Source organism: Schistocerca americana, chromosome 1 (genome assembly GCF_021461395.2).
Source record: "Schistocerca americana isolate TAMUIC-IGC-003095 chromosome 1, iqSchAmer2.1, whole genome shotgun sequence".
Taxonomy (NCBI): Eukaryota; Metazoa; Arthropoda; class Insecta; order Orthoptera; family Acrididae; genus Schistocerca; species Schistocerca americana.
The window spans coordinates 1016054575-1016066633 of record NC_060119.1 but is presented as its reverse complement, the minus strand read 5'-3'; the positions used below and the strand labels follow the sequence as shown (position 1 = coordinate 1016066633).

The 12059-nt window shown below is 43.5% G+C and overlaps 1 protein-coding gene across 1 annotated transcript in view; it reads right to left on the bottom strand.

Moving 5' to 3' along the window:
- Window positions 1-12059, bottom strand: part of LOC124596014 (probable E3 ubiquitin-protein ligase HECTD2) — a 381240-nt gene that overhangs the window by 347636 nt on the left and 21545 nt on the right. Inside the window, exons 3-4 of the mRNA XM_047134973.1 lie at window positions 8892-9023; window positions 864-1045 (exon numbers count right to left, since the gene is read on the bottom strand). Of these exons, the coding sequence (XP_046990929.1) occupies window positions 864-1045; window positions 8892-9023 (314 nt within the window). The remainder of the gene's footprint in view (window positions 1-863; window positions 1046-8891; window positions 9024-12059) is intronic.

Genomic DNA, 12059 nt, shown 5'->3' with positions numbered 1-12059 from the left:
TGTCACGACCCTTGGCTCTACCCTTCATTCAATCCCTGTGAAACCGTACATTTCAGCAGGATAATGCACGACCGCATGATGCAGGTCCTGTACGGGCCTTTCTGGCTACTGAAAATGTTCGACTGCTGTCCTGGCCAGCACATTCTCCAGATCTCTCACCAATTGAAAACGTCTGGTCAATGGTGGCCGAGCAACTGGCTCGTCACAATAAGCCAGTCACTACTGTTGATGAACTGTGGTATCGTGTTGAAGCTTCATGAGCAGCTGTACCTGTACACGCCATCCAAGCTCTGTTTGACTCAATGCCCAGGCATATTAAGGCCGTTATTACGGCCAGAGGTGCTTGTTCATGCCCAGGCATATTAAGGCCGTTATTACGGCCAGAGGTGGTTGTTCTGGATATTGATTTCTCAGGATCTATGCAGCCAAATTACGTGAAAATGTAATCGCATGTCAATTCTAGTATAATATATTTGTCCAATGAATACCCGTTTATGATCTCCATTTCTTCCTGGTGTAGCAATTTTAATGCCCGGTAGTGTATCTCGCGCGCTCTCGACAACCTGGCCGAGCGGTGCTAGGCGCTACAGTCTGGAACCGCGCGACCGCTACGGTCGCAGGTTCGAACCCTGCCTCGGGCATGGATGTGTGTGATGTCCTTAGGTTAGTTAGGTTTAAGTAGTTCTAAGTTCTAGGGGACTGATGACCTCAGTAGTTAAGTCCCATAGTGCTCAGAGCCATTTGAACCATTTGAACTCTACAACCACTTACGATGCTACGTGGAAGCTGAGGTTACTTTCCGATAGATTCTAATTTTCCGATACGACGGTAAGCGTGCAGTTGCGCGCAGGCGTGGCACTCACAGGAAGTCCTCGCGAGTCTTGCTCCGGACGGGGTAGACGACGAAGGCCTTGGAGAGCGGCAGCGGCAGCGGCGGCGAGTCGTCGCAGGCGGACAGCGTGTCGCCGCTGAGCGCAGACCGGAAGCCCGACTCGGGCGTGGACGACGGGCTGGGCGCGACGCTCAGCAGCCGCGACTCGCACTCCTGCAACAGCGCGGCCCGTCAGCGGCGCCTGCCGTCGCACTACGTCTCTACAAGAGCAGGGCAGGATGTGTGGAACTGACGAATGAAGCGAGAGTTCTACAGTGTGATTCACAGGCGTGGAACGACTCTTCTAAAACAATAACAGGTCGACAAACAGTGAAAGTGAGAGATGAAAGTACCAACTGTACAAAAAAGGGAAAGGAGTAAGACAAGGCTGCTGTCAGGCTCCTGTATTTTTTGTCTTTATTGTCGTTTCATTCAATTCGGCCCATGTGGTCAGAAGAATCTGACGACGATCCTGAGATGAGAGTTGCTGCGGCTCGAAAGTGTCAGGCATTGGATAATCCTTCCGAAAGCGATGTGTGGCGTGACTGATCGAGAGCTTCCTGCATTATGAGCGTCATGCATTATCTCGCTCTTCACAGTTCTTCACGCACAGAAGTTTAAAGTTGTATTGTACTGTATCTTAACTGGGGACCTAGAAACGACGGAGAGGCTCCGACCCTGCCGCAGCCGCAGTGGTCCAAAACCCTACGACGACTACCGCAGTCCACTTCACCCCTCCGCCGCCCCACACCGAACCCAGGGTCACTGTGCGGTTCGGCTCCCGGTGGACCCCCCAGGGAACGTCTCACACCAGACGAGTGTAACCCTTATGTTTGCGTCGTAGAGTAATTAGAGTAATGGTGGTGTACGCGTACGTGGATATTATTTCTGACGAAAGCAGTCTGCAAGATGAACTTTCCCACTTACAAAGAGCGTTTGAAGACAATGGGTACTCCTCACAGCAGATACAGAAGGCACTGAAAATGAAACCGAAAGAGGCCACAAAGAAAGCAGAAGAAGACGAAGAAACCTTTAAATTGACGGCCTTCCTGCCATATGTGGGTAGTCTCCCATCAAAAATAGGACGGATTCTCAGCAGACACAAAGTAAAAGTGATTTTTCGTCCTCCACCCAAGACAGCTGCACTCGTGGGCTCCGTCAAAGTTGATTTTCTGCTCCGAAAATCTGGAGTTCACAAAATTCCATGTGAATGTGGCCTTTCTTACATTGGATAAACAACTCGTACTGTCCAAGAAAGATGTACAGAACACCGGAGGTACACACGACTTTTACAACCTAACAAGTCGACAGTGGCAGAGCATTGTATTGACACTGGTCACAGTATGTTGTATGACAACGTCGAAATTTTGGCAACTACATCATCTTTTTGGGACTCGATAGTGAAGGAGGAAATTGAAATTCGCTTGACGACGAATTTAATTAACAGAGATAGTGGTTTCAACCATGATAAATCATGGGATCAGGCATTTGCTATAATAAACTCACAAAGACTTCGTCACAGTGCATCTCACAATGATATATCGACATGCCAACACAGATCGACTGCGGAGTCATAGATGTAACTCGTGTCTGCCGCCGACCAACGTTTCTGGCGCATTTGCATCTGTGGCCGCAAGCGCAGTTGCGCGGTACACGAGTATAAAGGGACGAAACGAGCACTGGAGCATCCCGCCCCCTTTAGGGGGAATCGAAACTCAATAAAGGAAAAAAAACTGGAGCATCAGTCTTGCGGCTCACTCTGAAGATGGCTGAACGTTATACAGCCGAAATATTAGAAGAAGAAGGAGAATTCTTGCGGCTACACATCCGAAACCTAATGGAACAGTCTTTGCGCAGCCAAAACCTGAAGATTCAAAACACAGGTTGTGCACGAAGAAGAACTGAATGGGTTCCGACCCAGAACATCATGTTCAGAGAAAATGTTTTGCTTAAACAGTTAGTGGAAAAAAGACTGACCAGGAGTTTAGAGTTCCATGGTTTTCATTGATCTCAAGAAAGCCTGTTATGTCATTCTTCTCTGTAAACTGTGGACTGCGATGTTAGTCGTTTCTGTGTTCAAACTGTTAGTGCTTTATTCAGTGGCATAGCTTCTACAATTAAAGTAGGCACAAAAGTATCTGCATCGATTCCAGTGACCAGAGGTTTAGGACAAGGATGCACAGTTGCACCTATATTACTTAGAATATACTTGAAGTTTGCCTTAAGGCCATGCAGACGTTCCTGCCGTAACGTGGCGTTATTTTGACGGTGACCAAGTCATTTTTGAAGTGGATGAGGATAACGTAAACTACATGATTCGAAAGTTGCGCAGAGATATCAGAAACGGAGCTAAACAATTAATACAGAGAAAAAGAAGTATTTTGGAACTGGAGGAATGAGTCAAGATCAGACGTAAGATTTTGGTGTTGGTCTGTAGGGTTTTAATAAATATTTGAGAGTCGTTCATATGAAATATGGAGCTAGTAAAAGCGGAATTACGGTGCCCATTGACCAAGATAGAAAAGCAACCAAACAGTTCAATGAAGTTTTGTGGTACACACAATTTAGATCAGAAACGAAGATTGGGATGTAAAGACCGTAGAAGAAAGCAACGCCTTGAGCAGAAACATGGGAAATAACTGTAAGTGTTAAGAGAAACTTGTTGTCAGTGGTGATGTGATTCTGGCGATGTTGCTGAATGTTGACAATATGCGATAAATTTAAAATTGAAGACATGTGTAAGAGAATGAACTTGGGCACCACTGTAATATATACAATCGAAGCATAATGATAGAGATAGCATGGGTATATATGACGTTTTGGTGATGAGAGATGGCCTAAGGTGATGGAATGGTATCCAACTAATAGAAGACGAAGATGACGCCCGAAAACAACATGGGAAGAGCAATTCAGGAGAGCTATGTCAAGGAGGAATTTGCAGGTGGGAAAGCAGAAAATGGGAGACTTAGGAAGCTAGGATGCCATAAGCTACTATAATTTTATATCAATTGCAATAAGAAAGTATGAAATGGGAAAGGAAGGGGAATCTGTGAGTATATGTTACCAACAAGGCGGCCATTTTGGAAGCAACAATCTTGGATGCATCTTCTGGTTTTTGAATGGAAAAGGGGGCAGGGATGTCAGGTGACATATCAAACAGCCAAAGAATTATACGAGAAAAACTGTCTCTTATTTGAGCTCAGCTTCATTCATTCTCGTTTTACGACTGCCGTTTCTTTATAAAAGGTGATAAAAGGTGGCGCGAAACCTGGAGGCGTTAACACAGTCTGATCGCTCTGAGCCGCCTTAATAACAAGAGAGAGGAGAACTAATGTTATTGCATGCAGACCACCACCAACCCACAGTACTTCTCGCGAAATTCCTTGAAACTGGTCCCATCGCGGACAAACCGAAAACTGGGCGATCGAAAACGGATACGGATGAAACAACATAATCGCTGTTATCGAATCGCTCATTGAGTCCCAAGCGAAGTATTCACCACATCTCACGAAGACTGAAGTCATATGCAGCATTAATGAAAATTTAGAGCACACACGTAGAAGTGTATAACCACATCGAGAACACTCCAGCTCGTCGGGTTCAGTCTATAGAGTGGGTGACATGCAGGCTAGACGAAAACTTTCATTTTCCTAATATTTACTGTATACAAAGGTATCTGATTTGCACGTGACGGAATGGCAAATAAATAGCATCACAGATACCAGCACTGAGTACATGAATCCACTGAAAGCAGTTGGAGTATAAAAAGCGATGGTTTGGCGTGAAGTGTGATGTTCCCTTATTATTGAGGTACCTTCAGTACAGGTACACTAACATCAGCCAGTTGTCTGTGCTGTTTCGACGAATGTCTGCTGCCGTCGTTGCTGTGACATTTCCAACTTTCTTTCAGCACGATGGTGCACCCAATTTGTCATGGTCCTCGTGCCCTAGCGTAGATACCCAGTTCCACCAGAGACAGTTAGGTCATTGAGTTGCAGTGGAGTCGCCGGCACCTTCCCCGCACTTAAGTCCATCAGGTTTCCTTCTGTGAGAACAGGTGAAGGCAATTGTGTGTGACCGAGCGAGGTGGCGCAGTGGCTTGCACACTGGACTCGCATTCGGGAGGACGACGGATCAATCCAGCGCCCAGCCATCCTGATTTAGGTTTTCCGTGATTTCCCTAATTCGCTCCAGGCAAATGCCGGGATGGTTCCTTTGAAAGGGCACGACCGACTTCCTTCCCCGTCCTTATCTAATCCGACGAGACCGATGACCTTGCTGTCTGGTCTCCTTCCCCAAACAACCCAATCCAGTTGTGTGAACGTCAGAAACGTGGCACAGCTCATGTAGTGGTTAGTTGATGCTTCTGCTCGCATTTCGGTACCTGAGTTGGTTAAAGTCCATGGCGAATGGCCGAAGCAGTTAACAATAATCTCACGTCATGCTGTTGCAAGATCCCGTTGCGGTACCAGTTCTCCATAAAAGTTTTTCAGTATAGCCACGGGTCCGTAGAAAGGGTGTAGGTGACATTCAGTATAACTAGTCACGACTTCCCGCGAGAGATTGTGTCAGTTGAGCTAAACCTTTCCTGGATTATCTTAGTGAATGGGCTACTAGGATTTACTCCTGTTTTCTGTGAATCTCTCTTTGATGTCCCTCAAACCAGTTCTTGGTTCAAATGGGTCAAATGGCTCTGAGCACTATGGGACTTGACTTCTGAGGTCATCAGTCCCCTAGAACTTAGAACTACTGAAACCTAACTAACCTAAGGACGTCACACAAATCCATGCCCGAGGCAGGATTCGAACCTGCGACCGTAGCGGTCGCGCTGTTCCAGACTGTAGCGCCTAGAACCGCTCGGCCACTCCGGCCGGCAGTTCTTGTAGGGTGTTGGACTCCTTAGAAGGTGCAAGCAGATGACCAGTGATTGTAAATCAATGATTGTAAATGGATGCGAGTACATGAAATAAGCCCCTGGATGCCACTACCATGCATTTATTAGCGAACGCTGTAATACAGTTACAATTAGATAGCCTGAAACGATTCATATTAAAAAGTTAATGAAACTCGAGAGAATGGTCAAACTAACTATCACATAAGGACGAGTTCTGAGTAAGTCCTATCGCCGACTGGCGAGATTGACGCGCAGCCGAAATCTCGAAACTTTGTAGCTATTCGCCCATCGTGACAGCATAACAATATTCATTTGTCTACTGATTTAACTGGTTTACTGCGTAGAGGTATTGCCGTTTTAAGGCCTTGACGATACATAGGCTCCTTCTAGTATTTTCTGCGCCGAAAGCGGACTTTGATAACTAATAGTTAACAAGAAAATTTGTTTTGAGCTGGACAGCATGTGATTCCACTACACATCTGTCACCAAACAAGATCATTTCTCATGACTCGCGTACCTCTCCCCACGCCAATGATTCACTGCTGCGCCATATGGTCCATTCGCCACCAATGCCAACATGAGAACCAGCTGCTCATTCGAGGCTATCGTACTCTGCGGTGTTGCTTAAGGCGGCGGATTACTTCTGCAAACTGCAAAGCCCCAGTAAAATATAAAATTTAGAAAATAAAATGGTATCCAAAACGCGAGGAACCTCATACTATACCACACGTCAAGCATGTCCTGTTGTGTTATCAGTAGCAATTATCGTGTTCTCAACGGAAGGTGACATAACTCGGGAATGAATAAAACTAAGACATAATGAAAAGTAAATCGTTTTTCTCGTGCAGTTCTCTACTGGTATGGTATGTCATATGAGCCCCTTTATATTTTAAACTTACGAGTTACATGCAAGATGGTGGCCTACGAAGTTGAAGAGCTGCACTCTACAAGCTAAACAATGTCTTCTACTTCATCACACTCTGTTCATATGCGTGTTCTAATGAAGTATGTCTGTTGGGCGCTGCACCAATCTCTCACAGTCAAGTGAAAAGATGGATAAACACTCTGAAATGTAGTAATCTGTGGTTAACAAATAGTTTACCATATTCTGTAGAAGGAACAACAGCATTTCTGTTACCAATGGCACCACTTCTATTACAAAACCAATGGACGAATACCATACCGACAACCACAGCATTTGTACATACGTTTTGTATGCTCGAACAATACATTATATCTGACCAACAAATCACAATCACAATCGTAGTTGAAAAACGCAATTATGTAAATTCAAGCACAAACTAACAAATTGAATTTCAAAACGAAAGTGACAATCAAGAAACATTCCGAGCACCAACACACAAAATAAAAAATTAGCTCCATACCCAGCAATATCTCTGTATCCAATAAAAATTGGACTCGTGTACGCTGCCTGACAAAAAAAGCGAAGCATCCGGAGGACTTCACTGGATGTCATGTAATTTAGTACACGTACTCACTATCAGCGAGTATGTACACGATTAGCGCTGAAGTTGTCTATGATAGAATGAGTACCAGAGGTCATTGGTTTTGCTCGTGTTAAGTGTTGTTACCAGGCCTTTTAAGGTATGTAAGAGTTGTGAACTGCGTTAGAAACAGAGCGATCACTGTGTCCCGTACTCGTGTGAGACACCGTTATCAGCACCTGACAGAGATTGAAAGCGCGGTTAGTGTGGGTCTCCATTTTGACCAGCTGGTCGAGTCGTGCAACATCCGGATTTGTGGGCATTCAGAAGTAACAGTGGCCCGAACTGGACAGTATGAAAACGCGAAATCAGTCATACCTCTTATCGAGGTTCTGGTCGACCACGTCTGATCATCACAAGGGAGTGTCACCGTGCTGTGCACCATGCATTCCGTAACCCCTTCACGTCTGCGCTTGCCATTCGAGAACATGTAATGGACTCCCTGAAACATTCTGTGTTAGCCCTCACCTTTGACTGGAGACTAGCAGCAAGTGTTCTAGGGGATTAACGTCCCATGTATAGGCCACCGTAAACACCACAGCAAAAACGGCTGCATTTGCAGTGGGGCCATGACTGGGTCACATGAACTGCTGATGAATAGCATCGCTCTGCATTCAGTGACAAATTGCGGTTCTGAACTACCTAGCATAAACATCGTTGGTGTGCACAGCAGCCACCTGGGCAGAGGTCCCTTTCTTCCAATATTCTGGAGAGGCTGTGTAGTGTTACCCGTGGCGTCATGGTGTTCGGAGACATCGAGTATGAATTTATGTCACGACTGAATTGAGGGCACTATGACGGCACAACGGTATGTCACAGGCATCCGGTATCCTCATGTATTACCCCTCATGCGATGGTATCGTGGTGCCATTTTTCAACAGAGCAGTGCTCTCCCACATGTATCACGGGTCTAGAAGCTGGAGGGGGTGCAATCTCACACTGATAAAGGGGCTCATATTGCAAGGTACATTGAAAATTTGACTTTCTTTTGTAATCACTGAAATAATATCACATACATCCTGGGCTCCTGAAGTTTCATTTCGTTGCCTCATCCCCTTCCGAGTTCTTCACGTTCTTTGTCAGGCAGTGTATATGGAATTTTTTGTTCGAATTAGTCCTAAAGTATTTACTATTCCTCATGGCACACCCTGAGTAGATATATCTGTACGACATAGAGTAGAATGTGCAAACAAATTTCAGCTGTGGACTTAGGCCTCTAAACACCACCTTGAAACTGGTGAAAAAATTCAAAAGAAGTGGGGGATAATGAGGGTTGTAAAATGCATTTCTAATCTTTAATTATCAATAGTTTCAGCTGTCCTCTTACTATCACCTCGGAAATAACTACAGAATCTGACCAAAAAAAAAAAAAAAAAAAAAGTAACACAACGCATAATAACGTCTCACTGCTCACTGCACATGCAGGTTGCTAGATTTTTATATGAAATAAGATCTCACCAAATCTCATTTAATTCATATATTTTCCACAGGAGGTGGTACAGCACAGACGATTCAAAGTAGCTGGTAAGTTAACGAGAAGAGGAGCTGTTACAGCCCTTGCTTATCATTATACCTTTCCTCCCGTCCGAAGTTTTGCCAACACACAGTACTAGGCACGCACCTTGTTGATTGGCGGCAGCGAGGTGTCGGAGGATGGCCTGAGCAGCAGTCCGCCCATCAGGCTGGTGGCCACGCCCACCCCCATGGCCACGCCCACGCCGCTGTTACGCCGGCTCTGTGGCTCCGGCTCCAGCTGGAACACATGAACGCACCCCCTGTGAATACAGCTGCCCAGGGCATTTGCGTTATACTGCTCTACACCAGTGTAACGAGGTGGTAATAACATCGCAGTAATACTGTTAATCAGGGACATCTGCTCCACACTCGTCTGTACCAGTGTAACAATATGGTAGTAGTATCACGATATAGTGTTAATCAGGGGAAAGATGGCATTAGGATTATGATAATACTGTTAATCAGCGGCTGCTGTTCCACACTCATCTATTCTAGAGAAACGAGGTTGTTAATCCCATTGTGACATTTATACGAAGTCGCAGCTCATAAATTAATTTAAGTACAGAGTTACAGTCATTGCTATGACTGCGCATGTCAGGAGCGATAGGCAGGTTACCCACAGCACTATGACAGATGGTCAAGGTAACTGGACCTGCAGTGTGGGGAAGTTTCAAACAATAGCTGATTGTGTCCTTAAGCTTCGCAGACTTTAGAAATTCCTTTACAATATCCACAGCAGTACACTTAACTTTAAGTATTAACATAAAACTTATTAGAAAACTGTATGGACCTTTCTAGAATCCTTACTCATATTGACGTTCCATATCCTCAGTTTTTTAAAAGAACTTTCGGAAGATAAACACAATGATTAAATAAACATGATGAATGTCATTGGAGATGGCCGATCCCTGAAGGAAATGCACTCTGTGTGGGCAAGTGAGAAACTGTTGAATGTGGTCCTAAAGGAAGCTAGCTCGGTGATGTTAACACGTGGATCGTTATCAAATTAACAAGTCTTAGCTTCGTAGGTACAAGTGCTACAAAGGTTAAAACTTCATCAGGCTACGTTTGATGCGATATTAAGTGACTATTCGCCGTCTTTCCTTGAGTGTCATTTAATACTACATCAAACGTAGCATGAAGTAATTTTAAACATTCGGTGTTTGTGAAACACCGAAGTTGGAGAATGTCAACTTTCTTTCATGAATGTCAACACATACCAATTACGTCTGTGAAACACTGAATATTTGGTTATAATCTCACAGATTCGGATCATCATCGATGTATGTCGACAAGCATAGATATGCTTTTATGGAGGTCGAAACGAGAAGCCGATATCAGCAGATGGGCGACAGTCTGTCGCCCGAACCTCTGTTCTGCTGTGACTGAGGTCACGTGGCATAGTCATGTTATAGTATGAAACACTGTTGTTTGGCAGTCTTACGCAAAGTGTGATGGAGCGTTCAACATTTTCTTAAATTTAATTATTTTATCCAATACCCTAATTTATGTGAAATTGCCGCTGCAGTGAACTGCAGTTTTTTTTTAAATATTGCATGCCTTAAATGAGGGTAAATGAGAGACAACTGTTTTTATTTTTCTGAAGAAAAGTGTTCCAAAATACATTCTGAAGTGATTTCTGCTAAAACTAAGTGCAGTACACTGTTGTATTACAAACGATTAAAACATTTTCATCAACTTTGATTCCATCAGGGACAGCTATGCACGGCGACCGTAGACTATACGAACGCAGTGGCACATAGCAGTCAGTCGCAATACCCTTAGTTTTTATTATTCTTTAAAATCTAGATTTCGGCTTTAAATAGGCGTCTACAGTACTTTGGGCCATTCTGGCGGTACACCTGTCAGAACATATGGTGACATAAACTGCCGCGAGTCTGTTGAATTATAACGGAAATGCACTGGAGATGGCTATTTATACTCGAAATCTAGATGTGCAAGAACAATAAAAACTAATGCGACTAACTGCTGTGTGAAACTCCTTCCTTAAAACATTTTGACGTTTTGAAAATTAATGTTGAAGAGAAATTAATTGTAGAATTAAAACCAGGAGAAACGAATATATAGTATTACGTTACCAATGATGAATAGCTAATTATACGAGGTTTACACCTTTGAAACGTATCATGGAGATAAAAAAATCATTTAATTAGTTGCAAGTTGAATAAAAAATATTACATATGATGTTGCAATGTTGTATTTAAATTTATGTAAACAATGTCAAATGATACATAGTGGACCTAAAAAAGGTACTGTTGTCAAACCAGTGGTCTGTCCAAAGTTAACATGTCAGGTTGGTCTGATAGACTGCAGTAGCACGGGGATGGCGAATATAAGTTAATAACGCTGTATTAAAATCATTTAACAAAGTTTGTGCAAATACAACCTCTGAAAACAAAGACAGATGAAGAATTAGCGTATCACCTTCAAATTTGTTTATTGTTTGGTGTTCTAGCTGTATATGAATCAGATAATGATAGGGAATTCTGTAACTAGGTCATATCTGAACTAAAGACTATGTGGAAAGGTGTTAAGGTAGTTCATGAAAAGCCTCATCATAGTCAAACACAGGGCTCAGTTGAAAGGATCAGTCAGGATATATAGAATATGCTAACTACGTGGATGAACGATAACGGTTATCTGGACTTTATTCAGTTTGCCAAGAACACTACATACGACAAAGAAAAGTCCTTATGAGGCCATGTTTGGCATGAAACCAAAGAGAGCCATAGCATCGTCTTCTTTACTTATTGAACAAATCGCAAATATTTAAGCCGAAGAAGAGCTCGAAGAAATTTTTAATACTTTTCAAGAAAATTTCAGCAGTGGGCATAGAGAAAACCATATTCCAAAGAAAGATATTGAAGAGAAGCTGCAGCTCCCCACGTCTTCATATCGAGCCCTCACTGAACAACACGAGTTTATTTCTACAAAAAGGGCTGCGGCAAAAGAGAATCTTCTAATGCAAGCACTGAATGAAGAAAATTTCCTCCCGGTCAAATTGGTAATGTAGTATGAGTACAAGTTCCTGATGTCGATTGTGGCCACACATATATCCGAAATGTGTTGGCGGCTGTTGTCGAATATAAGGCTCTAACTTCTACGAATAAGCAAATAAAAAAAGTGCGAGTATTACAGACATTCTACTGAGGGGGTATCTTCACACTTTAATACTTTACGAAATATTTCAGAGCCAAGATCACATTTAAGTATTTATTTTGAATTGATGACCGGTTTCAGCAGTACTTTTCTG